This window comes from Crocuta crocuta, unplaced genomic scaffold (assembly GCF_008692635.1).
Source record: "Crocuta crocuta isolate KB4526 unplaced genomic scaffold, BGI_CrCroc_1.0 scaffold41, whole genome shotgun sequence".
NCBI lineage: Eukaryota > Metazoa > Chordata > Mammalia > Carnivora > Hyaenidae > Crocuta > Crocuta crocuta.
The window spans coordinates 10251305-10277617 of NW_027529428.1; the positions used below are offsets into that span (position 1 = coordinate 10251305).

Consider the following 26313-nt stretch of genomic DNA (forward strand, 5'->3'; position numbering starts at 1 on the left):
AGAAGGCGGCACACCCAATACCAGGCTTGAACTCACAACCCTGAGATCAAGAGTCACATGCCCTACCGACTAAGCCAGCCAGGCACCCCAATCATTTTTTAAGGAAATACTACAGCAAATGTTTTTTTTCTTTTGTCTTTAAGGTAAATTAAAACCTTTAAAAAAGCTACGGGGGCGCCTGGGTGGCTCAGGCAGTTAACCGTCTGACTTCAGCTCAGGCCATGACCTTGTGGTTCATGAATTCGAGCCCCACAGTGGGCTCTCTGCTGTTGAATAGCCAGCTGCTTCAGATCCTCTGTCTCCCTCTCTCTCTCTCTCTCGCAAAAATAAGCATCAACCACCATAATAATCTGAGATAAGACAGTGGTCACCCAGTGGCAACACACAGTATATAATACATATAGGTAATTAAGAGATCAATTTGGAAAACCCAAGCTGAGATTCCTCAACAAAGGGAGTTGAGCAGTTAAAGGCCTGGTTCCAGGGGAAGAAGGAAGTCCATCAACAGGAACAGGTCTCCATTTTATAAACATCTCTTCACCCTAAGTTTAACAAAACTTACTCTTTTTCTCCTTCTCTAGGGTTTCCTTCTCTGCTCGCTTATCGAACACCTCGCCTTCACATGATGCCTTTTCATCTTGAATTCGTCTCAAATCATTTGTAATGGCATCAATCTGGGGCTGAAGATTCTCACAGTTTTCTGCGGACTTCAGTTCATTCTGCAAATCTTCGATCATCTTCCGAGTGTTACTTATCCTCCTCTGGCGATCGTGTTCTTGGTTCTGTTTTACTATGAGAGCCTGCTGCAGCTCCTCAATCTAGTAACACACAAGTAGGTTAGTACGGCTTTAGAAGGCTTGGAGAGTAATACAGTTTTTAAAATGCAAACCATCTAGGTACATGGGTGTTCTCTTCACTAAAAGGTATATTGCTATGGGCTGTTATTCCTACCAGACCACCTGGGTTATCTTTATTGGTTCACTAATATACCCTAAGTACCTGGAGCAATGCTTAGCATACAGTTAGCACTCATTAAATATTTGCTCAATGAACAGAATATTTATAAAGCCAATCAGATTTCTAAATACAGACAGGAAGTAAATACATACTATACACCAGAAGACTGAAATTCACAGAGCATCTATATGGTATATGACACTTTCAATTAAGCAGTAATAATAGAAATGATGATTATGACTGTCACTCTTAATTTTAAACTCAAATGAACTACTGTCTTTCAACAAAATTATTTACTATTACTTGCAATTATAGATTGACAAAACCTCAAAATATTATGTTTAGCAGGGTAAATTACTTTAAAAAAATTCATATCATCTGCCAGTGGATTTTTATCAAAACCATATAAAGACTACTTAGAGTTAAGATTTTAAGACATGCATGCACACATATATGTGTATACATCCTATTTTTTTTAACAAGAATAGAATTTTGTATTATAATGGTTAACATACAACATAATTTGTTAGTTCGCTTTCTTTTCAAGTCATCTTTACTCCCTTACCTTATCCCCATTATGAAAGTAGGAGCATATTCATTATAGAAAACGTAAACATAAACTTAATAAAAATCATCTACAATGTCCTTAAACACTTACATTTTAATACCTACTTATTTACATCTTTCTATAGGACATATATGTTTTATTAAATGACATCACTAAAAATGTGTTGAGAACAGTTTCTCATTCCTCCTGTGTCCTTGGCAAAACAAAATTTTGGTATCTGTGTAATGTCTTATGGATATAATACCTTTTGTCCTATTCCCTGTTGTTGGACATTGGGGCGGATATCAATTTTTCCTTTCTAAAAATTTAACTTTGACAGTGTCAAGATAACAAACTGAAATATACCAAAATCCTCTCTCCTAAACCAAACATGCAAAAGACAGAAATATTTGAAAAAATTAAGATACGGATCTGTAACTGAAAGTTAACAATGTTCAATGGGCCTAAAAGAAGCAAGGAGACCAGAAGCCACACCGTTCGTTCGGCTGGAAACCCATAAGTCCAATGAGGTACAGGTACAGAATTAAGAATCACCAAACACATGAGGAAGTCCAGCTCCATGAAAAAGGGACAAGAAATTTAGCAAACAATACCTCTGCAGCAAAAAAGACCCACCAAGCTACCAAAACTCACTGGACTACTGAAGAAATCTGTACTGAGAGGTTTTGGTCTGACTTGAAAAACTGGGAAGCAGCCCAATACCCCTGCCCTTCCAGCTAAGTTGTCTCAACTCCTACTCACTCGTGTGCCACACTCATCCAAGAAACTTCCATGATCACCCATCATCTTCAATTTCCATGAATGTTCTCTACTGTTCCAACTGACACTGAAAGACACTTCTAGAGCCCTCTCCAAATACTTTCTCCTGCCATAATCCTTCAGACCGCTTCAGGACTCAGAAGTGGAGAGAGGGTATTAATCCTTATGAATCACTACTGTACTATTTCTTTATTAACTGAGCCCCATTTAATTTCTCTAGAAGACCATGGTATCAGGCTTTACCACCCATTACCTCTGTTGCTGTGTTAACTACCTCCCTCAAAAAACCATCCTCACTCCATTCATGGATGATTTTAGCTCCCCACTGCTTTCCTCTCTATCATATGCCCATCACATATACAGAAAATCAATCCCTTTGGCCCTTGTGTTCCTGGACTTGAACCACCTTTTCCTAAACCCTTCCTCAGCCACCTTCTCCTATGGTTATACTTCAGATCATGTAAATCTCCAAAAATCATCCACCTGAAAACCATTTCTACAATCTTATTCTTCCAGTCCCATTAGTTGCGTTTTACTTACTGTGGTATTCAAACTGTTCTTTGACACCACAGGCTCCTGTAATGCAGTGACCCTTCTACCTTTTCACAATCCATCATCCCCTTCATTTCTTTTTTTAACCTCCTGAGGTTCCACAACCCAGTACAGGACCCACTGCAAAGACCTCTTGTTCCCTGACCATTCTGATGTCACACCAGCCAGGAAAAAAAGCATAGGTTTAATAGGGACTAACTGCATACCTGCTCTCTATCTGTATCTAGGCGGCTGAACTAATTGAAGAAACGCTCCAAAAACATGTCTCACTTTGAATTTACAGCCACAAAACTTAAATACGAACTCAAAACTACTAGACAAACCTATTACATTTCTCTCATCAATGTGTGTTCATCCTAAAAGGAGTTCACATCTTGGCTTCCTCTTTCTTCAGTCCTTTATTGCTGCAGGCCCTCTGCTCACTCAGCTAAGGACCTTGTCTCACACTTCATTAACAGCATTGTTAAAATTCCTGCTTTGAAACCCATCACCCTATCTCCGGTACATCTAACTGAGGCCATTTCAAGCAGGGTCTCTCTAATCACTTATGGTGAAGGACCATTTTTTTTTTTTTTTTTTTAATTCCAAGCCATCAAGAGTCAACTTTTATCTATGACAACTACAAGAAATCACAATCAAAAGGAAAACAGCCTGTTAATTCCTTCAAAAGTAAAATATATACCTATGATATTCTAGGAAATTACCAAAGAAAATGAAAGCATATACTTCTACAAAACTTGTACAGGTATATTCATGGCAGTCTTACTGGTAATAGACCCAACCCAGAAGCAACCTTAATGTCCATCCGTAGGTGAATAAATAATTGTGGTCTCAAGTAAAGTGAAGAAGTACATTAAACTAAAACAATAATGCAATGTATCAAAATTTGTAAACACACCTAAAGCCGTGATGAGAGGCATTAAGTCCATACACAAGAGAAGTCTCAAATCAGTAACCTGAGATTCACCTCAAGAACCCAGAATAAAGCAAAAAAACCCCACATTGAGCAGAAGAAAAGGAAATAATAAAGATATGAACAGATATCAATATAATTAAAAAGAGAAAAACAGAAAATCTATGAAACAAAGCACTGGTTCTTTGCAAAAAACAATAAAATTAACAAACCTCTAGAAAGATTGCCTTCCCTCCCCCAAAAGAGAAGACACAAATTACCAATATCAGGAATGAAGTAGGAGTATCACTGTATCACAACAGACATCAAAGGATAGTAAGAAACTTTATGCACAAATGTGACACCTTAGACACAATAGATCAATTCCTCAAAAAACATTAACTATCACAACTCATTAAATATGAAATAGATTATTCGAATAGCTCTATTAAATTTAATTCATAATTTTAAAATCCCCCAAAAAAGAAATTTTAAAAACCCAGATAGTGTCATTTGAGAATTATTCAGAATGTTTAAAGAAATAACACCAATTCTACACAATCTCTTCTATAAAAATATAGAAAAGGAGAAACGCTTCTGAATTAATTTTATAAAACTAGTTGACATTGACACCAAAAACAGTACAAAAACTACAGAATATCCCTGAGACACAAAAATCCTTTGTTAGTCAATAGAACTCAACAATATATAAAATTATATTTATATACCACAACCAAGAAGGATTTTCAGGGATGTAAAGTTGATTTGATGGAGAAAATCAATCAAGGTAATGCATCAATGTTCAATGCTAAAGATGAACACAGACACCATCATATCAATAAATGCCAAAAAAAGCACTTAAAATCCAACACTCAATGATAAATATTCCCAGAAACACAGGAATAGAATGAAAATTCCCAAACTTGATTAAAAAAAAAATCTATAAAAAAACCTACAGTAATATACTTAATAAATAAAAAACTGCTTTCCTCTTAAGATCACGAATGAGAGAAGGATGTCCATTCTTGCTGTGGTAGGAACCCCTCCCTAAGGAGAGAAGACTTCAAGGTCACCTAGATATACGCCCAGGTGCCTACACCCCCCATGGCCTTGTAAACTGAGACAACTTAATCAGACTGGATGTTTCTGTGTGTTACCATATATGGGAGACAAAGAAATAGAAAATGCATTAAAAAAAACTATGCCATGCAATATGGGCCGCTCAGTTCTTTGGGTACGAGCCCAGCTGGGCGGTGCCGGCACAAATAAAGTTGCTTCCTGGAAAGAAAAGCCTCGGTGTCATGACTCTGTGCGAGAATCCTGCAACATTGCCATTCTTCTTCAACACAGTGCAGGAAGGCAAGAAAGAAAATATAAGGCATACAAATCAGAAGAAAAATAAAACTTGTCTCCATTTGTAGATGACATGATTGCCTATGCAGAGAATCCCAAGGACTCTATTTCTTAAAAAGAGAAAGGGAAAGGAAAAAATAGGTGTAATCTCACAAAACACAGAGAACTTGTACGCTGAAAACTACACAATGATTACAGAAGAAATCAAAGATCCAAACAGATGAAGACATACTGTGTTCAAAGACTGGAAGACTCAACAAAGCAAAGGTTTCAATTCTCCCCAAACTGATATACTCATTTAATACAATTCCTATTAAAATCCCTGCAACATTTTTTCTGTAGACATTAAGAAAGATTTCCATGTCATCAGGAATGGCAAAATCAAACATAAAATCTTCTCCTCCAAAAAAACAATGAAAGCACAGACAAAAATTGTCAAAATTAACTTTTTGGAATTCTGGAACTTAATCAAAATTTATAATAACCTGGAGACTGTTGATTCAAATAAAATGCCTGAATCTCGGTAAAAACAGCAAGACATGTGGGATTTTAAACATGTCCCATTCCCTTCCCCAGTTGCCTGGCAGCCTTGAAAATCAGCAGCCCACAATCACAGTGAAATCAGCTACTTAATGGCCACTGTCGAAGTCAGAACAAGGTTAGAAAGTTTTCAAAGTTCTCATTCTCAAACAAGTGCCATTATCCGATCTGTCTGCACTTACGGTAAAACTTACTTGCAAAGGTTGGATTTTTTTACATGACTCCACCACAGCTGGAAGTCTTTTTCCCTGAAGGCATTTGTCAGAAACAATCAGTGGCAATGTTTAAACACCACAGTTGTTTCATGAGGAATGACAGTTGTGGCAAGCAATAAGGTAGCCAAAAAAGCTAAAGCTTAAAACGCTGGAGAAGAAGACACGCATAGGAGACTCTGGAAGCTCCTGAGAATCCAGAAGTCTAGGTGAGTAGGACGGTGGGCATGCCTAGGATCATACACATCTTCCAGAAAGACTGGAGGAGACCCTAAGCTCTTTCAGAGGCTCTGTGCATACAAAGAATGTTTCACCTTGAGGCTACAGTGCAAATAGGAAGTGAAACCCAAAACAGCTATAAACTAGCGCTGGATATTAACCAAAGTCTGCAACAATTCAGGGAGCATTTACTGAATGTTGGTGCAAAGTAAAAACTGCCCTGCTCCGTGTTGAAGGCATGACCCAACATGCATGAAGAGACCCTCAACAAAGACTGGGAGACATGGTGGTTAAGGAGATACCTGACTGGTAGGCCAACCCAGCACAGACTTCAGTGGTCACGCACAACAAAAATATTAATTTCAAAACATCAGCAAGGAAAGTGCACTAACAGCAACAAAAACATCAATAAACAGCAACAAAAGCCTGGGGAGGGAAGGACAAATGATTTCAGTTGCCACATCATACTATTTAAACTGCCAGTTTCAACAAAAATCACAACACATTCAACAAAAATAAACTATAGGCCACACACTGGAAAAAACGGCAGTCAATAGAAAATATCCCTGGGGCGCCTGGGTGGCTCAGGTGGCTGTCTGTGACTTCAGCTCAGGTCATGATCTCATGGTCTGTGGGTTTGAGCCTCATGTTGGGCTCTGTGCTGACAGCTCGGAGGCTGGAGCCTGCTTCGGATCCTGTGTCTCCCTCTCTCTCTGCCTCTCCCTGGCTTGTGCTTTCTCTTTCTCGCAATAATAAATAAGTAAACTTTAAAAAATAATTAAAAAAAAAAAGAAAAAAGTATCCCTGAGGGAGTCCAGAAATAGACTTACCAAGTAAAAACTTTACAAAAGATATTTTTTTTAACTTTTTAAATGTTTCTTTATTTCTGAGAGAGAGCGAGAGAGCATGAGCAGGGGAGGGTCAAAGAGAGAGGGAGACACAGAATCTGAAGCAGCTCCAGGCTCTGAGCTGTCAGCACAGAGCCCGACGCAGGGCTCGAATCCACGAACCGTGAGATCATGACCTGAGCCGGAGTCGGACGCTTAACCAACTGAGCCAGTAGGCACCCCAACAAAAGCTATTTTAAAAGCATTACTTTAAAACCTTCAATGAGGTAAAGAAAACCATGCTTAAATGACTAAAGGAAACAATGTCTCATTGAATGGACAGTTATTAATACAGAAATAAAGTATAAAAAAGAGCCAACTAGAAACTGTGGAGTTGAAAAGTACAATAACTGAAACACAGGGAACCTGAAGATCAGTCACTTGAGATTATCCAGTTTGATGAAAAGAAAACAAATGAATAAAATGTGTATCAAAGTATACCATCATGTAGATCGAAATACGCAGAACAGGAATCTCAGGATAGAAGAGAAAGAGGCAGAATGAGTATCTGAGGAAATAAAAAACCCCAAACTTCCCAACTTTGATCTAAAACATTAATCTGCATATCTAAAAAGCTAAATAACTTCCCAGTAGGATAAAGTGAAACCATCATCATTAACTGCTTAAAGACAAAACATTGAAAGCAAGAAAAAGTAACTCATCAGGTACAAGGGATACCCAAGAAGATTAATAGCGGACTCCTTCCTCATCAGAAAACAAGGAAGGCGGTGGGATTCNACCCTTCAGAAACAAAGGGGAATTTAAGACATTCCCAGATAAATGTGAACTGAGAGAATTCATTACTAGCAGATCTACCCTACATGAAATCCTAGAGTCAGTCTTTCATGCCAAGATGAAAGGACACTAGCCAATAACCTATACAAAGAAATAAAAAGCACCAGTAAAGGTAACTACATGATTAATATAAAAAATAGCAGAAACATATCTATTGTTTGTAACTTTTTTTTCTCTTTTCTGATTTAAAAGATAAACCATAGTATTGATTAAAAATATATATATAGTTGGTCTTACTCCCTAGTTCCGAGTTTGGAGTTCTTAAAATCCTTGGAATTGCCTGAGTGACAGGAATATCTTTTGTTATTGATACTGAGCACCTTTTGAACATGCCTGATTTTATGCTAATAAGATGATTCCTGAAAGGGCCCCTAGATCGCTTCAGAGTGGGGTCTGGTTGCTGGAAGAATCAACCAGATGATCAGAGGGTTGGAAGGTTCAGCCCTACGCCCTGAACTCAAGGAGGAGAAAATAACTGGAGATTGAGTTCATTTACCAATGGCCAATAATTTCTTCAATTATGCCTCCATAATGAAATTTCAATAAAAACTCTTAAACGACAAGGTTCTGGTTTGATGAAGAGGTCAATATGCTGGAAAGATGAAGCACCTAGAAGAGGTGAATGAAAGCTCTGAACACTCCACTTGCCATATCTTGTCCTATGCATTTCTTCCATTTGGCTGTTACTGAACTGTATCCTTTATAATCAACTGACAGTTGTTAGGGCACCTCTGGTTGGTTCAATTGCTACAGCATGACACTCTTGACCTTGGGGTTTTGAGTTCAAGCCGCCTCACACTGGGTGTAGAGATTAATTAAAAATTAAAAATTCTTGGGGCACCTGGGTGGCTCTGACAGTTAAGCATCCAATTTCGGCTCAGGCCATGATCTCACCGTTCATGAGTTCGAGCCCCATGTCAGGCTCTCCGATCACAGCTCACAGACTGGAACCTGCTTCGGATTCTCTGTCTCCCTCTCCGCCCCTCCCCGGCTCTCTCTCCCTCATAAATATTTAAAAAGTTTTTTTAATTAAAATTTTAAAAAAATGTTTTAAATCTTAAAAAAACCCCAAAAAACAAAAAATAGTAATTGTTAAGTGTAACATTTTCCTGAGCTCTGTCACTGTAGTGAATGCAGAACTTAACAGGGGGCCATGGGAATCCCTGCATCTGCAGCCACGTCAGGTAGAAGTACAGGTCTGGGGCCTTGAGACTGATATATGAAGCAAGGGCTGTCCTGTGGGACCAAGCCCTTAACTTGGAGAGTATGCTCTAATTTCAGGTAGTTAGGATCCAAACTGAATTTGAATGTAGGACATTTGGTTGGTGTCAGAGAATCAAACATTATCATTACAAAAACAAAACTGTATGAAAAAATAATTAAACTGTGCTAATAGGCTTATAATAAAGTACAATTTGCAGGACAGCAATAGCACAAAGGAGGAAGAATGGAATGGACTTATACAGCGGCAAAGTTTTGCATACTACTGAAATTAAGTTGGTATTAATATAAATTAGATTACTATAAATTAAGATACTGTTATCCTAAAGACAGCCACAAAGAAAGTTGCTCAAAAAATATACAGTAAAGGAAAGAAGGGGATTTAAATGGCACAACAGAAAATACTTATTAACATAAAGTAGTAATGGAGAAGTAGAGGAACAAAAAAGTTCTAGGACACACTGGAAAGAAATTAGCAAAAAAGCTGCCTTGCCAGTAATTACATCAAATGTAAATGGATTAAACACTCAATTAAAGACAGGAAGAGGCAAAATGGATACAGAAGATGGCTAGGTAGGAGGGTCCTGAGTTCACTTCCTCCTAAAGACACATCTAGGTAACAGTTACATCTACAAAACTAACCCTGAAAACAATCTAAAAGACAAGCAAAATACATCTTCCACAGTCTACTGAAAAGAGGAGGCCACAGAGAAAACTGTAAGAAGGGGGCCCCTGGATGGCTTAGTTGGCATCCAACTTTGGCTCAGGTCATGATCTCATGGTTCGGGAGTTCGAGTCTCCTCACTGGGCTCTCTGCTGTCAGCACAAAGCCCGCTCCTGCTCCTGTCTCCCTCCCTCTCTGCCTCTCCCCCACTCACGCACATTTGCAAGCCCTCTCTCTCAAAAATCAATAAACATTAAAGAAAAAAAAAAAAAGGATAGGAAGGGTGGGAAGGGGGACACTACTGGGAAGGAAAGCCCTGGAGGGAGTAATCACAAATGGCAAGGACCCTACAAGCACAGAGAAGTGAGAGGATCAGACTCCACACCAGCCAATCCTGGCACTGGGGCCTGCAGTGGGAAGACCTGAACATGTGGCTTTAAAAATGAGCATAATTTGGGGCGCCTGGGTGGCTCAGTCGGTTAAGCGTCTGACTTCAGCTTAGGTCATAATCTGACAGTTCTTGGGTTCGAGCCCCGCGTCGGGTTCTGTGATGACAGCTCAGAGCCTGGAGCCTGCTTCAGATTCTGTCTCCCTCTCTTTCTGACCCTCCCTCATTCGCTCGTGCTCTCTCTCCCTCTCTAAAAAAATAGATAAGAAACATTAAACACAAGATCAGAATTTAACTCTGAAAGAACCAGAGGGCAATAGGAAATTCAGTCTGTGCCCTTAACAGAGCCTGCCTAACAAAAAACGCTGCTCAAGACAACAGAGAAATAGTAGCTGGTTAAGTACCTGGGGTATAAGAGAAGGAATTTATTGACTAATCTCAGAATGTGTACTGAAGGGGCAGGCAGGGATCTTCAGGAGATCTCTCCAGGGACAGAAGTGCTGGCAGATGCCACAGATGCCGCTGTTCTTCCATTCATTCCCTCAGGGTAGGGGGCCTGTCTGCCAGCACTAGCGCTCTCGCTCTCGTCTAACTTGAGATCTGTCTTGAGAGCATTATGTGCTCCACCCAAGCATTCCCCAGTGGACCAGCCCATCCAAACCACTGCCTATGGCAGCAGATGGCTCCGGCAATAACCGGCGCCACTCTGAAGTGACTCTTGCCCTGGGGGAACAGAGTGACTCCTGCCCTGGGGGAACATAACCCCACACTGGCATATCCGGCACATACGCAGTTCCAGCAGCCCAGACTCATAGCTGGCTGTGCAGGGAGCCGGGAGCAAGTTATACCCTATGATATTCCTGCAACTATGGCCTTGAGGCTAACTGCAGACACCTAGGCCGCCCGCAAGTCCTGCCCACTAACAAGCCTGAGGCAACCTCAGGCCTCAGCAGGAGCACAGGGACCAACCCTGCCTAGTGCACCCACACCAAGTATTCTGGGTCACTGCAGACAGCCGGGCTGAAGGCAAGACACGCTCAGCCACAGAGCAGGGCATACACAGTCCACACAGAGGGCACTCCTGGAACACCAGAGAGATGCTGCACTACCGCGTACCACAGCCTTCTACACAGGCTATGACTTTCAAGACTAGGAGATGTAGCTGATTTTCCTAAGACCTAGAAACAAACACAGAGTTAGACAAAATGAGACAATGATATGTCCCAAATAAAAGAACAAGACAAAATTCACAAAGCTAAATGAAATGGAGATAAGCAACATGCCTAATAAAGAATTCCGAGACACCTGGATGGCTCAGCCAGTTAAACATCCAACTCCAGGTTTTGGCTCCGGTCATGATGTCATGGTTCATGAGATGGAGCCCAGCACTGGACTCTGTGCTGGCAGCATGGAGTCTGCTTAGGATTCTCTCTGCCCCTCTCCTGCTTGTTTTCTCTCTCACAAAATAAATAACTTTACAAAAACTCAAAACAAAGGTCACAAAAATTGGGACTTCAGGAAACAGATGATCTCAATGAGACTTCAATAAAGAACATATGACAACCAGAAAAGAATTTAATAACTAAAATAAAAAATATACTAAAAGAAGCAACAGATTAGAGGACTTATCAATGATCTGGGAGCGTAATGGAAAGCAATCAAGCTGAATATCAAAAAAAATAATAATAAATGAGAGGAGGTTAAGGGAATTCAGCAACATCATCAAGAGTAACATTCACATTATAGAGATCCCAGAAAGAGAAGAGAGAGTGGGACGCCTGGGTGCCTCAGTCGGTTGGGCATCGGACTTCGGCTCAGGTCATGATCTTGTAGTCCAAGGGTTTGAGCCCCATGTGGGCTCTGTGCTGATGGCTTAAAGCCTGGAGGCTGCTTCAGATTCTGTATCTCCCTCTCTCTGCCCCCACTCACTTGTGCTCAGTCTGTCTCTCTCTCAAAAATAAGTAAACATTTAAAAAATAAAAATAAAGAAACACAAGGGAGAAAAAAGGGGACAGAAAACTTATTTTAAAAAATACTCGCTGAAAAATTTCCTAGTTTGAGGAAGGAAAGACAGCCAAGTCCAGGACACTGAGAGCCCTTAACAGGATAAACCCAAGGAGGACGACACCAAGATACATAATTAAAATGCCAAAAAGTAATGATAAACAGAAGAGTTTTAGAGGAACAAGAGAAGAGTTAAATACAAGAGAATCCCCCTAAGGCTATGAGCTGATTTTTCAGCAGAAACTCTGCCTGCCAAAAGGGAGTATCATTGATATATTCAAAGTGCTGGTAAGAAAAAGCTCACAACCAAGAATACTATACCCAGGAAGATTATCTTTTAGTATTGGGGAGAGATTAAAGAGTTTTTCAGACAAACAAAAGTTAAAGGAGTTCTCTCTAAATTTAAAGGGAGCTCTTTAAGTTGAAAGAAAAGGCCATAACTAGAGGAAAATGATAAAAGGAAAAAAGTCTCATAGGTAAAAGCAAACATGTGCTAAAGACAGTAGATCAATCACTTGTAGTCAGTATGGAGGTTAAAATACAGAAGTAGTAACAATTATACCTACAAAAATTAGTCAAGGGATACTAAAATAAAAAGATGTGAAATATGGCATCATATACATATAATGTGAAGGGGGGGGACAAAAATGTAGTGATTTCAGAATGTGTCTGAACTTAAGGAACCATCAACTTAAAACAGACTGCTACACACATATGATGTTAATATACGGACCCGGGGGTAACCACAAATCAAAAACCTAAAACAGACACACACAAAACCCAGGAAGCAATACAAGCATAACCCTAAAGAAAGCTTTCAACCATAAGATAAGAGAGCAAGAGAAGAAATGAACAGAAAGAATTACAAACAGAACCAGAAAACGATAAACAAAATGGCAATGAGTTCATACCTATCAATAATTACTTCAAATGTAAATGGATTAAGTACTCCAGTCAAAAGACAGGATGACTAAATGGATTAAAAAAATATATCTATGTATATGCTGCCTTCAAGAGACTCACCTCAGACCTCAAGACACCTACAGACCAAAGTGAAGGAATGGAAAAAGATACTCCATGCAAATAAATCTGAGCAACAAAAAGCAACGGTAGCAGTATATAGGACAAAATAGAAATTAAAACAAATACTAAAGCAAGAGACAAAGAAGAGCACTACATACTGATAAAGAGATCAGTCCAGCAAGAGGAGATAACAGTTGTAAACATCCATGCAACCAACAAAGGAGCACCTATATACATAAAGTAAGTATTAACAAAGTGAGAAATTAACATAACAGTAGAGGACTTTAACACCCCATCAATGGGTAAGATCATCCAGACCAAAAAAAAAAAAAAAAAGGAAGAAAATCAACATAGAAACAGTAGCTCAGTAGCTCTTTGATCAACACTTAACTAGATGGATCTAACAGATGTAATACATTCCATCCAAAAACAGAATACACATTCTTTTCAAGTGCACATGGAACATTCTACAGAATCACAGTGGGCCACAAGTCTCAATAAATTTAAGACTGAAATCATATCAAGTACCTTTTCTGACTACAATGGTATAAAATCATACATCAATTATAAGAAAAACCTGAAAAGAACATAAGCACATAGAAGCTAAACAAAATGCTACTTAACAATGAATGGGTCAACTAAGAAATTAATGAGGAAATACAAAAACACATGGAGGCAAAAGAAAATGGGAACACAATGGGCCAAAATCTTTGGGATGCAATAAAAGCAGTCCTAAGACAGAATTTTATAGGGGCACAGGGGCCTATCTCCACAAGGAAAGACTCAAGCAACCTGACCTTGGACCAAAATGAGTCAGAAAAAGAAAAAAGCAAGCCCAAAGCTAGTAAAAGGAAGAAAATAATAAAGATGAAGGTAGAAATAAATGAAATATAGAAGGATTAAAAAAAGAGAAACCAAGAGCTAGTTCTTTGAAAAGAAAAAACAAAATCGATAAACGTTTAGCTAGACTCATCAAGGGAAAAAAAAAAAAGGAGGCCTCAAAATCTGAAGTGTAGGAAAAGAAATAATGGACACCATGGAAATATAAAGAATAAGAAAATATTATGAAAAATTATAGGCCAATAAATAGGACAACCTAGGAGAAATGGATAAGTCTTTAGAAACCTATAATCTCCCAAAAATGAATCAAGAAGAAACAGAAAATTCAAATAGACCAAATACTAGTAATGAAATTGAATCACTACTCAGAAATCTTCCAGCCAAGAGGTCCAGGCCCAGATGGCTTCACAGGTGAAATCTACCACACAATTAAAGGAGAGTTAATATCTATTCTCAAATTATTCCAAAAACTGGAACAGGAAAGAAAACTTCCAAATTCATTCTATAAGGCCGGCATTTCACCAATACCAAAGCCAAAGATACTACCAACCAACCAACTAAAAAACTACAGACCAGTATATAATGAATACAGACGCAAAATCCTCAACAAAGTACAGCACTAGCAATCCAAATTCAACAACACATTAAAAGGATCATTCACTATGACCAAGTGGTAGTTATTCCATGGATACAAGGGTGTCAGTGTTTGCAAATCAATCAATGTGATACAGCATATTAACAAGAGTATAAAAATCATATCACCATCTTAATACATGCAGAAAAAACATGTGACAAAATACAACATCCATTCATGATTAGAGAGAAACATACCTCAACATAATAAAGACTATCTATGAAGAACCCATATCTAACACCATATTCGATGAAAAACTGAAAGCTTTCCCTTTAAGATCAAGAACAAGAAAAGGACATCCACTATCACCACTTTTATTCAACATAATATTGGAAGTTTTAGCTGCAACAACCAGACAAGAAAAATAAAAGACATCCAAAATGGTAGAAGAAGTAAAAATTGTCACTATTTGCAGATGGCATGACACTAACATATAGAAAACTCTAACGCCTCCACCAAAAAAACTGTTAGAACTGATAAGTGAATTCAGTAAAGATGCAGAATACAAAATTAATACGAAGAAATCTGTTGCATTTCCATAACTAACAATATAAGGGCAAAAAGAGAAGTTAAGAAAACAATCCCACTTATAACTGCACCCCCAGAATATAAAATACCTAGGAATAAATTTAACCAAGGAAGTGAAAGACTTACACTCTGAAAACTGTAAGACACTGATGAAAGAAATCAAAGGCGACACAAATGAAAGACCATACTCATGGAATGGAAGAATTAATATCATTAAATTGTTCTAATATCCAAAGCAATCTACAGATTCAATGCAATTCCCATGAAAATACCAAGAGCATTTTTCACAGAATGAGAACAAATAATCCTCAACTTCATATGGAAACATAAACAATCCTAAAGAGTCAAAGAAAATTTGAGAGAAAGCAAACCTGGAGGTATCTCAAGCCCAGATTTTAGGATATATTATAAAGCTATAATAATCAAAACAGTATGGTACCAGTCCAAAAACCAGGCACACTGCTCAGTCGAACGAACACGGAGCCTGGAAATAAACCCACACCTATATAGTCAAACTACAACAAAGCAGACAAGAACATACAATAAAGAAAAGACAGTCTTTTCAATAAATGGTGTTGAAAAACTTCGATAGCTACTTGCAAAAGAATGAAACTGGGCTTTCTTACACCCCACACGCAAATAAACTAAAAATGGATTAAATTACCTAAACATAAAACTCCTATAAAACAGCATAGGCAGTAATCTGTTTGACACTGTCCTTAGCAAGGTATTTATGGCTATGTCTCCTCAGGCAAGGGAAAACAAAAGCAAAAATAAACTATTAGACCTACTGATATACCAAATACAACTACTCCTATACCAAAATAAAAGGCTTTTGCACAGCAAAGAAAACTATCAACAAAACAAAAAGGCAACCTAGTGAGTGAATAAAAAGATGTTTGCATGCAATACAAGGTTAATATCCAATCTGATAAGAGGTTAACATCCAAAATATATAAAGATCTTATGCAACTCAATACCAAAAAGCAAAGCAAAACCAAACAAAAACACTACAAAAAGCAACAAACCTGGTTAACACACGGGCAGAGAACCTGAATAGACATTTTCCCAGAGGAGACATACAGATGGCCAAAAGATACATTAAAAAATGCTCAGCATCACGCACCATTGGGGAAAAGCAAATCAAAACCACAAAGAGCAATCACTTCACACCAGTCAGAAAGTTTGGTATCAAAAAGATTATAACAAATGTTGGCAAGGCTGAAGCCATTGTGCTCTGTTGGGAAGAATATAAAATGGTGCAACCGCTGTGGACAACAGTATACAGGTTCCCTGAAAACTTAAAAAAGAGAAACATTGTAAGATCCAGTAATTCCACTACTCAAAGAAAACAAAAACACGTTTGAAAACATATATGCACCCCTATGTTTACCGTAGCATTATTTACAATAGGCAAAATATGGAAGCAACCTAAGGGGCCATCTATAAATGAATGGATACACACACACACACACACACACACACGAATATTAATCATAAAAAAAAATGAGATTTTGCCATTTGCAACAATACAAATGGACTTTAGAAGACATGTTAAGTGAACTAAGTCAAAGACTTAGTAACTGGTAAATAAGGATTAACATACAGAATTGTTGAATCAATATGCTGTATACCTGAAACTAACGTAACATTGTATATTAATATTTTCAATAAGAAAAAGGAAAACTCATGATCCACAGAAATACATTTTAAGTTTTTTTCAACATTTATTTTTGAGAGACAGAGCATGAGCAGGGGAGAGGCAGAGAGAGGGAGACACAGAATCTGAAGCAGGCACCAAGCTCCGAGCTGTCAACACAGAGCCCAATGTGGGGCTCGAACCCAGGAACAGTGAGATCATGACCTGAGCGGAAGTCAGATGCTTAACAAACTGAGCCACCCAGGTGCCCCAGGAAACACATTTTAGATGTGAAGACACAAATAGTTTTAAAGTAAAAGGATGAAACCTTTTATAGTCAAATAGAACTCTTCATTTCCACTCTCCCAGTAATCCTCATTTCAGTAAAAGGAACCATTATCCATCCAATTGTGAAGTCAAAAGATTAGATGTGATCCTCAATTCCTCCACAATTCAATCCTTCTATCTACTCCCTAAGCAAATTTTGTGGTTCAGTTTTCTAAATATGCTTGTCACCTGCTACCATGTGAGGGGAAGCCACCATTCTCACGCACCTAGCCTACTTTAGCAGCCTCGTAACTGAACTCTCTACTTTTCTGTCCCACAGTCTATTCTCCGTAAGGCAATCCTGCGTGTTATTAAAAAATATATGAAATACTGTTTCTCTGTGGCTTAAAAACTTCTAATGTTCTCTCAGTTTCTCACAGAATTTAGAATCAAATTTAATTTCCTTTCTTTTTTCTTCAAGAGCCTGCCTACCTCTCGTATCTGTTCCTTCTCAGGAACAATACTGGACCTCATGGGACGCACAGCAAAGACTGTCAAAGTGTTAAGAAAAAATGATTTAGAATTCAGAATTTGATTCAGCAATATTAATCCTCCAGAATGAGTGCAAAAAATGTATTTTCCAACATAGGAGGACTCAGAAAGTTCATCACCCAAAACAGGTCTCTAAAACACCCACAGAATATATCCAAGCAAGAAAAAAACCCACCTCCAAAGGGGCAGAAGTAGTATAAGAATATAATCAAATAAACCAATAACATAGTAAGTCTAGGTAAGAAAAGATGGTAAAAAATAACATTTTAAATAACCGACAAGTAGAATTTCTGAGGATACTGACGTGGAGTGGAGGAAGAGAAAGTATCTTAATTAAATGGAAGAATAAAAATGCTGATAACTCTTAAAAACATGCTATTTAAACTTTAAGAGTAATCAGTAGAATAGGCTTAGAATATATAACTTTAGGGGAAAAAATGGAATATGAAAACCTTTATCACCAGCAACAGCAAGTAGAAAAGGAAGCAGGAGAAATCAAACAAAAAGCACAGAAAGTAGAAGACAACAGTAAATGGAACTGGTTCAGCTCCCTTACTGTATGAAAAAGTGTCAACAAGCGAAATTAACATAAACCACAAAACAAAACCCAGGATACACTACTCACAGCAGTTCAAGTAAATCAAAACATGATGCAGAAGTAACAAAACACCATAGTTTTAAAATCTAGGAAGCAAAAACTAATACAATTTTGAGGCAAAATAGACAAATCTACACTCACAGAAGGTATTTCACTTTAAAAATGGACAATTCAGGTAGGCAAAAAAGTATGCAGAACATCTGCATAATATAAGCATAGTAAACCTGTTCTAACACATATATAAGTATAATCATACACACATACAAATACATATACACGTATATAAACCTCCATACCTAAAAACATTCTTTTTGAATATATACAGAACATGCATAAAATCAAATATAAAAGTCCAAAATATCTACAATAAAGTCTACATTTATTAACCATCAAGGAAAAGAATTAGAACTCTACGTTAAAGTCTTGAAATTCCATATTCATAGACCTTAAAACAGTAAGAACTCCTATATAACCTTAAATGAATAAAAATGTTAAACTGAAAATATAAAATCTTAAAGGGAAAAGCAATAAATGCACTTATCAACATATAGGAGGCGGAGGTAAGTGATAAGCAGATAAATATTTATTCCCTAAAATGTTATTTATTAAAAGTTAATAAAGGCTAAAAGTGAAGTAACTTATAAAAATGACAAGCCCTAACAAATATGTTCAGGCACAGAAAGATAATAATGGTCCAAGAAGCATTAAACCACTTAAAAAGTCAGTGTAACACTGAAAAAACCAGTTTAGGATGAAACCAAACAAAATTTTATGCCAATCTCACATGGTGTGAAAAATCCTTAATACAAGATTTTCTAGTTGAATCCAGCAATGTAGTAAAACAGCAAGTAAGATGTATGAAGAAAGACAAGGATGATTCAATTACACAATTTATCGACCTGTATTCCCATTCAGGTTTTAAAGATGAAATCTTTATGGCTTTTCCCTCCTAAACTCTAAAAAAAGGACTCACTCCCTCCCACAAGGATGGAGAGAACAAGGAAGGCAGCACCAGCAACTGGAGACTTCAGTAACGTTCAGAAAGGACAGCACAGGGACAGCTGATTTAGCAGCGAAGGGTGGGGGGCACAGCGTAAAGGGGGTGAAAGGACAGGAACAAGGATAGAGGACTCTTCCAAAACAAAACCAAAGTACAAACTCCAGAGACTCAACAACTAGGAGACGTCAAGTACGTAAGGGCTGCGCTGCCCCACCTCCTGTACCCCGTCCACACAGCGAACACTCAACACAGACAGGCTCGCTTCTGCCAGGGAAATACGAAGTTTCTTCTCTGGAGAAATTAAATGAGATGTGGCTGGGCTTTGAAGATGAAGGCGCAGAAAAGGGGGCAAGGCTAAAAACCGGAATATTAACATAACGCTTCAACGCCAGGAATGCTTCAGGTTATGCACCTCTCCCTAAGATAGGGAATTCAAATGTTCGTTTCCAAATGATTCTAAAGAACAAAACCCCACATACAGCTGGGGATCCCTTAGCTAAAAAGCCTGTCTTCTGGAACAGTCATCCTAAAATAATTTTACCATCAAGCCGCACACCTGTGCACAAAGAATCTGTCATTAGCTTTGTAATGCCCTAGTCTTCACAGAATCTCTTAAAATTTAATTTCTGCTATTGAGATAACGAAATCCAATTTTACCATCACCCCATTAAAAAACTATAGCCATCCAGTTACACGTATCATAATGCTTATCGATGAGTAGTTTCGGTATTTTCCTAATTTCCCTTTGTCCAACTTCTCTACTTCTTAGTAGAGATTTTAGCATCTCTCATAGATTAAGAAGCAGAGAATGAAGAAAACTTTACACAATTCCCAAACAAAAAGTCGCCCCAAAATCCAGACCTAAACATGAAAGTTGGGGTAAATTAGCATAATCAAAATGTCAATAGCGAACCTTACCTGTTTATCTTTCCTTTCTATAATATCTTGCTTTTGTTTGCATTTTTGAGATGTCTCTTTAATATCTGTTGCCTAAAAGATTAGCCAGAAGGAGGGGAATTTAATTAAAATCTCAAGCAAGCAAATTAGGTAGCCCACCCATCCAAATACTAAATTAACCCACAATGCTTTTTCATGATTTCTTTCAAACCAAATTCATAATCATCACCAAAAATAAAAAGTTACTTGCAAATCTATAAAAGATTATTCCTACTGAGATTAAAAATAGCTGTAGCAGTATGCATACATAGGCTTCTTTATTTCTTCACATTTATTATCTCATGTTATTTCATTTGATCCTAAAAACAATCCTATTCGGATAGCAGGGGTCCATAGTTTAAACCATTCTCCAAATCTCTGATTCCAAAATCTCCCTTAAAGAGCCATGACCATAAAAACTTTTAATTTAGGTTTAATTTTTTTTTAAGTTTATTTATTTTTGAGAGAGAGAGAGAGAGGGAGAGAGAGAAAGACAGAGAGTGCATGCATGTGCATGGGAGTGGCAGAGAGAAAGGGAGAGAGAATCCCAAGCAGGCTCTGCACTGGCAGCTCAGAGCCCGATGGAGGATTCAAACTCAGAAACCCTGAGATCATGACCTCAGCCAAAACCAAGAGTCAGTTACTTAAATGACTGAGCCACCCAGGTGCCTCTTAGGTTTAAATTTTTTTTAACACTTTTTTAAAATAAATGGTATATTCCATACGCCATTATACTATTTCTTCTAAGAAACACGAGGTTTTCTATAATAAAGCCACAACAGGATTTCAATGTTTCTAGGAACACTACTCTGAATCCTCTTAAAATTAAAACAATCACATTTCAGTTTTCCCTTTTGTATCTTGGAATTTCAATAAAGTAGTAACTGTCCAACAGTGATGATTAGTCCCTGAGAGCCCTGTGGTGGCCGAATTCAGTTAAAGAATGGAAAGAATTAAAGTCACAGGTCCATCTACAAAATATCTTAAAAGACCTGCAAAACAGCTCTTGTAGTTGCTAAAATAAAACACAGCAAATCCAAAACTGAGCCACAAAAATACCTTCTCTTTGATTCGAGCCTCCAAACTGTGACGCTGCCCTTCAATTTCTTCAATTCGACGTGTCATGGGGATCTGCCCTTCTTTAAGTTTTCTGACCTCTTCCTTCACTCGGTCTCGAGCTAGCTTTACTTCTTCATACTCCTGACGGACATTTTCATATTCCTTGCAATTAATTCAAGAAAACAGAAGTTAATGCACTACTAGCTTAAACTCATACTAAAATCAAGGTGGGGGCAAAAACCAGGTCTATGAAAAGACCCTTTTGATACCCTTTTGGCAGGTCTACAAGTATAAAATTTGCCCTGAGAAACAACTTCAGATACAGTGAATTCCAACAATGACTTATTAAGAAGTTTGACACTCTCTTAGTACTTGTCTCTATCACTAGGCCAGACTCCGACTTCCATCCCTGCCTGGTTGTGAAACTTACACACTAATTGCTACTAAAATAAGGTTTTCTTCTAGTGTCTNTAAGAAGTGTGTATAACTAAAAAGCATACCTGAGTTCTGGTCGAGGCTCTACAATTTATTAGTCTGGGAAAGCCCTGCCACACCTCTGAGCCTAGACTCCTCCTGCCTCAAGAGAAGACAAGTATCTGCCCCACTGCCCTTAAGAGCAGAAGCGATGTATTTACTATAAGTGCAAGTTCAACAAAAGCTGGAACCTGAAAAGTAGTATTATTAAGATTAGTATGTTATGAACACTCACGACTTTAAGGACTAGGAAATGAGACGAAGGAAGGTAAAATGTGGCCTTCAGACTGCAAGTTCATAAACACAAAGATGTACTCAGAACCTAGTATGATACGTGCCTGTGTTCTTTCAAAGGATGGCAGCAGCCTCAGTGAGTGTTTCAGATGGGAGTGCAGTAGTCCCTCCCCTTATTTGTGGGGAAGACAGCCCCAAACCACTAGACAATGCCAAAAACCACAAGAGTATCAAACCCTATATATATGGTTTTCCCTATACATGCATACCTACGATAAAGCTTAATTTATGAATGTGACACAGAAAGACACGAACGATAACACGACAGAATAACTGTAACAATGTGCTGTAATCAAAATCACGCGGATGTGGTCTCTCTCAAATTCTGTAGTGTTGTCACTCTTCTTGTAATGACTTACATGGATGATAAAATGCCACATGGAGTGAGGTGACCGACAAAGGCACTGTGACGTAATATCAGACTACCGCTGACCTTGTGACAATAGGTCAGGAGGATTATCTGCTCCTGGCCCATGAGTGACCGCGGGTAACTGAAATGGCAGGTAACTAAAAGCATCAATAAGTGGGGCACGACTACATGAGACTGGTCCGTGGGGGCAAAGGTAACAAGACTTTATTAGAGTATCTAGAGAAATATAAAATAGTGACTACTCCATGGGTCATTCACTCTGATTAAGTATAATAAATATTAAATTACAAGAACATGTGTATTATTAAGTATGGGCAGTTACAATATAAAAGAAAGAATTTGTTTATAAGGTATCTGATTATAAAAATTTACTGAATTTATTTTAGTGGCTGGGACACAAAAAATGATTCATTAAACAAAACACCTTTTAAAAGGATATGCTATTGAAGAACTCAAAGTCTAACCTCCTGCAACTGAAAAAATACAGAAATGGTTCAAAAGAGAGACTACAGCAAAAGCTACAGGGTTATCTGCTGTACTCTCCAAAGCCTTTTGGGTCCTGGCTCATGGCAGGTGGTTAAGAAATGCTAAATCAGTAAAAGAATAATACTTAAACTTCCTGAGACGAAAAAAAAAAACCATGATTGGTTCCTTAGAAATTCAACTAATAACATGCATTTGATGAAATGGTGGTCAAATTTTTCACTTTACATGATCAAATCCATTTCTCACTTTCTTTTTTTTTTTTACAAATAGTTTATTGTCAAATTAGTTTCCACATAACACTCAGTGCTCATCCCCACAAGTGTCCTCCTCCATGCCCATCCCCCCCCACCCCCCACTTCTCACTTTCTGTCACCTAGTTTAATGTTAGCAATACAATCCTAGGTGGGAAAAAATTATAAATATATGAAGTCACTCAATGAATGAGAGCTATTATTCACTCTCCTACAGTGCGAAAGACAGAAATCAGTGAGGAACAATAAAAATGAGTTGTCTATTTATAAATACCTCTAGTTGTTTTTCTTTCTCCCTGAAGTTTTTGAGTTCGCAGTGGTATCTGTGCATTTCTGGAGGTCCAATGGACTTCTCAGTAGCTTCAAGGAGTTCAATTTTACTCAGTTTAGCAAATTCTCCAACTTTATCCTAGAGCACAAAATTTAATATCACCAACTATCATCATTTATGAATAACTTCAAAACATATATCACTCAATGATATCACACCTGTCAAGATGCAACTCATTTAAAAGAAAAAAAATTTTAAGATGTGCTAAGATAAATGTTGTCCTTCATATACCATTCTTTAAGATGATAAAGATAGGGACAACTGGGTGGCTCAGTCAGTTAAGCGTCTGACTTCAGCTTAGGTCATGATCTCACACTTTGTAGGTTCAAGCCCTGCATCGGGCTCTGTGCTGACAGCTCAGAGCCTGCAGCCTGCTTCAGATTCTGTGTCTCCCTCTCTCTCTGATCCTCCCTCCCCTGCTCACGCTGTCTCTCTCTCTCAAAAATAAATAAAACATCAAAAAAAAAAAAAGAATTCTAAGATGATAAAGATAAATTTAGGGTATGAATTGTCATCTTACTGAGAACCTTTTAAAATTTCTACGTCAGTATTTCTAAGGTGAAGTATTTATATATACACAATAACTAGCTTGGGAATAAAAGAAAAAATAGTCCCCTGGATTGAAATGATCATTATCTACCACTCATCAGTTGGAATGTTAGAAGTTAAGAAAAAGGGCATTTCAAACATCTACTTCTGGAGATATCAGACACCAGCTAACAATGCTTTCAAATTTTAAATCTGTATTTAATTTGGAGGTACATAATCAAATCATTGTTTCTGAATGGAAAATATGAACTCTGGTTCAGTCATTAGACAGCATTCAAAGATTTAACATTTAATTTAACATTTAATATGCATTTTCAAGGTATTTTTTTTACTAAACAAATTTAAAATATGACAAAGTTTTAGAAGGCACACCTATAGATTTAAGAGTTTTAGTGTATCAAGTATACTTGATTTATACAAAAGCACAATTAAGAAGTTATTAACTAAATTTTAAGAGCCTACAAAAGTGTAGCACATGGCCATCCAAGTTACTCTACTTAAAAACAATACAGCTTTGTATCCTTTACAATATTCTGTAATTTAGACTTCCCATTTTTTATTAACTGAAATCTTCCAAATCACTACAATAAGATTATAACAGGAGACGAGATGCTACCTTTTACAAAGGGTGGTGAGTATTACCATTACAAGGCTTAGTCAATTTAAAGAGCACCCCTGACAACATCTCTTGGAAAGTATTTACATTCTCATATGGCATGAAGAGGAAACACACACACAATTTTTCCACCTGTACATTTAATTCTCTCATACCTGAGGTAGAAATTGGCAAAGATTGCCCACTTGAATATTTAAGGCTGCAACTTGCTCTTCCACTACTTTCTGGGTTGTAGATTTTTTGTTGATGAACCAAGATGACTGATTTTTTGCCACATCAATTTCACGGGTGATTGTAAGATTTCCAGAATTTCTGAACCTAGTTAAAAAATAATTTAAAAATCTTTATGTTCAAATTACATGTAACATTTTAGAAATAAAACTTCCAAAATCCTCTTGCAACAAAGGTTGCCAGACAGGATTATTACTATAATTTTTATTCCTTCTGATATTTTGGCCCCTCCAAAGACGGAAATCTTGATATTTTATTGGTAATAATACTTAATCGACCACACGTAAGTTACCACTTATTCAATATCACAATTATTTAAACTGTTACAACAAATGCCAATATTAATTTCCAAACACTGACAGGATTTATATATCTGGAGTTATTTATCCTTTAAATTATGTTATTCTTCAATCACATGCGTTGACTGCAATTCAAAATGGGTTGGCATATTAAAGCATATAAAAACTAAATGCTGAAACTTCCACTACTTGGAAAATATATGAATGGAAACCGATTCTTGCATAAGCACTTCCAGACATTAAAAGTAGCCCAGTCATACAGGGAGCCCATGCCTTCTTCATCACGTACTCCACTCTGAATTCAGAGGGGATCACAACATACAGCCTTATAAAGGAACATTAAGCAATACAGAATCTGAAAGAAGGGTATTTACTTATTTCTTGCTTTTAGAAGTACTACTGCTCCACACCTCCCATCCATCTTCTTCACTGGGAATCAGCAGCATGTGGTAGAAAGATAAATTATTGGTATTCAATGGCTAAATGACAATGATAATTTGTAAATGTTGTGTATATAGACTATATTGTAATCAGAACACTCCAAACATTAAGATTTTACAACTAAAAAAAAAGTAGTTTTAAATTTTCATTTCCAGCAGAATGACTAATGAAGTACCCTTTCTGATCTTCCTGTTGTAAACTACAAATAATATTAAAATATGTTCAAAAGTGCATTTGTGAGTTAGCATGAAAGTAAGCAAATTTGACCAAAATCCCAGTGCAGGTGGAGATCTAGAAGTGGAAAAATGAAAATGGCTTTTACCCTGGGAGCATGTGTTCCACCAAATAACCTTACACACTTTCATAATTAACCGGGAGAGGTGATGCAGACGGGGCCCACAGCTCCCCAAGTGGAGAGTCTACTAACAACTACCCCCAGAAGACTATATCCTCACGTAAGGGTAAACTAGAAGTACACCATCACCATCACCAGACACCGCGAAGCAAACTGCCTGTCTCCAACTGTGGCCTGGATGGAGAAACAATCTCTCCGGACACTCATTAACCACAAGCCAGCTCAAACAGATTAGTATTTTGAATTTAGTTACATGACAGACCTAAGGTTCAAAACGCACCAACTGAGAATTGTGTTTATTTTGATCCTGGATTTAAAGTGTCCAATGGTCTGCTGCAGAAGTCAGTGAAAATTCCCTCAGCAGGAATCTACCTTTACACTATAAGAATTAACATGAAGTTCAAAGAGAAAGGAGTGGCTTACTGGAAACACACATACACAAAAACAAAGCATCAAGAGTAAGACCTAGCAGAAATACCAAAGTAGAATCATACTGGAATTAATGGGCAAATACAGAATAAGCATCTTC

General features: G+C 37.6%; 1 protein-coding gene across 1 annotated transcript in view; it reads right to left on the minus strand.

The window, feature by feature from the left end:
• Positions 1–26313, minus strand: part of SMC5 (structural maintenance of chromosomes 5) — an 86652-nt gene that overhangs the window by 44322 nt on the left and 16017 nt on the right. Inside the window, exons 4-8 of the mRNA XM_077759295.1 lie at positions 24614–24776; positions 23207–23371; positions 21088–21249; positions 20011–20082; positions 563–818 (exon numbers count right to left, since the gene is read on the minus strand). Coding sequence (XP_077615421.1) covers positions 563–818; positions 20011–20082; positions 21088–21249; positions 23207–23371; positions 24614–24776 — 818 coding nt within the window. The remainder of the gene's footprint in view (positions 1–562; positions 819–20010; positions 20083–21087; positions 21250–23206; positions 23372–24613; positions 24777–26313) is intronic.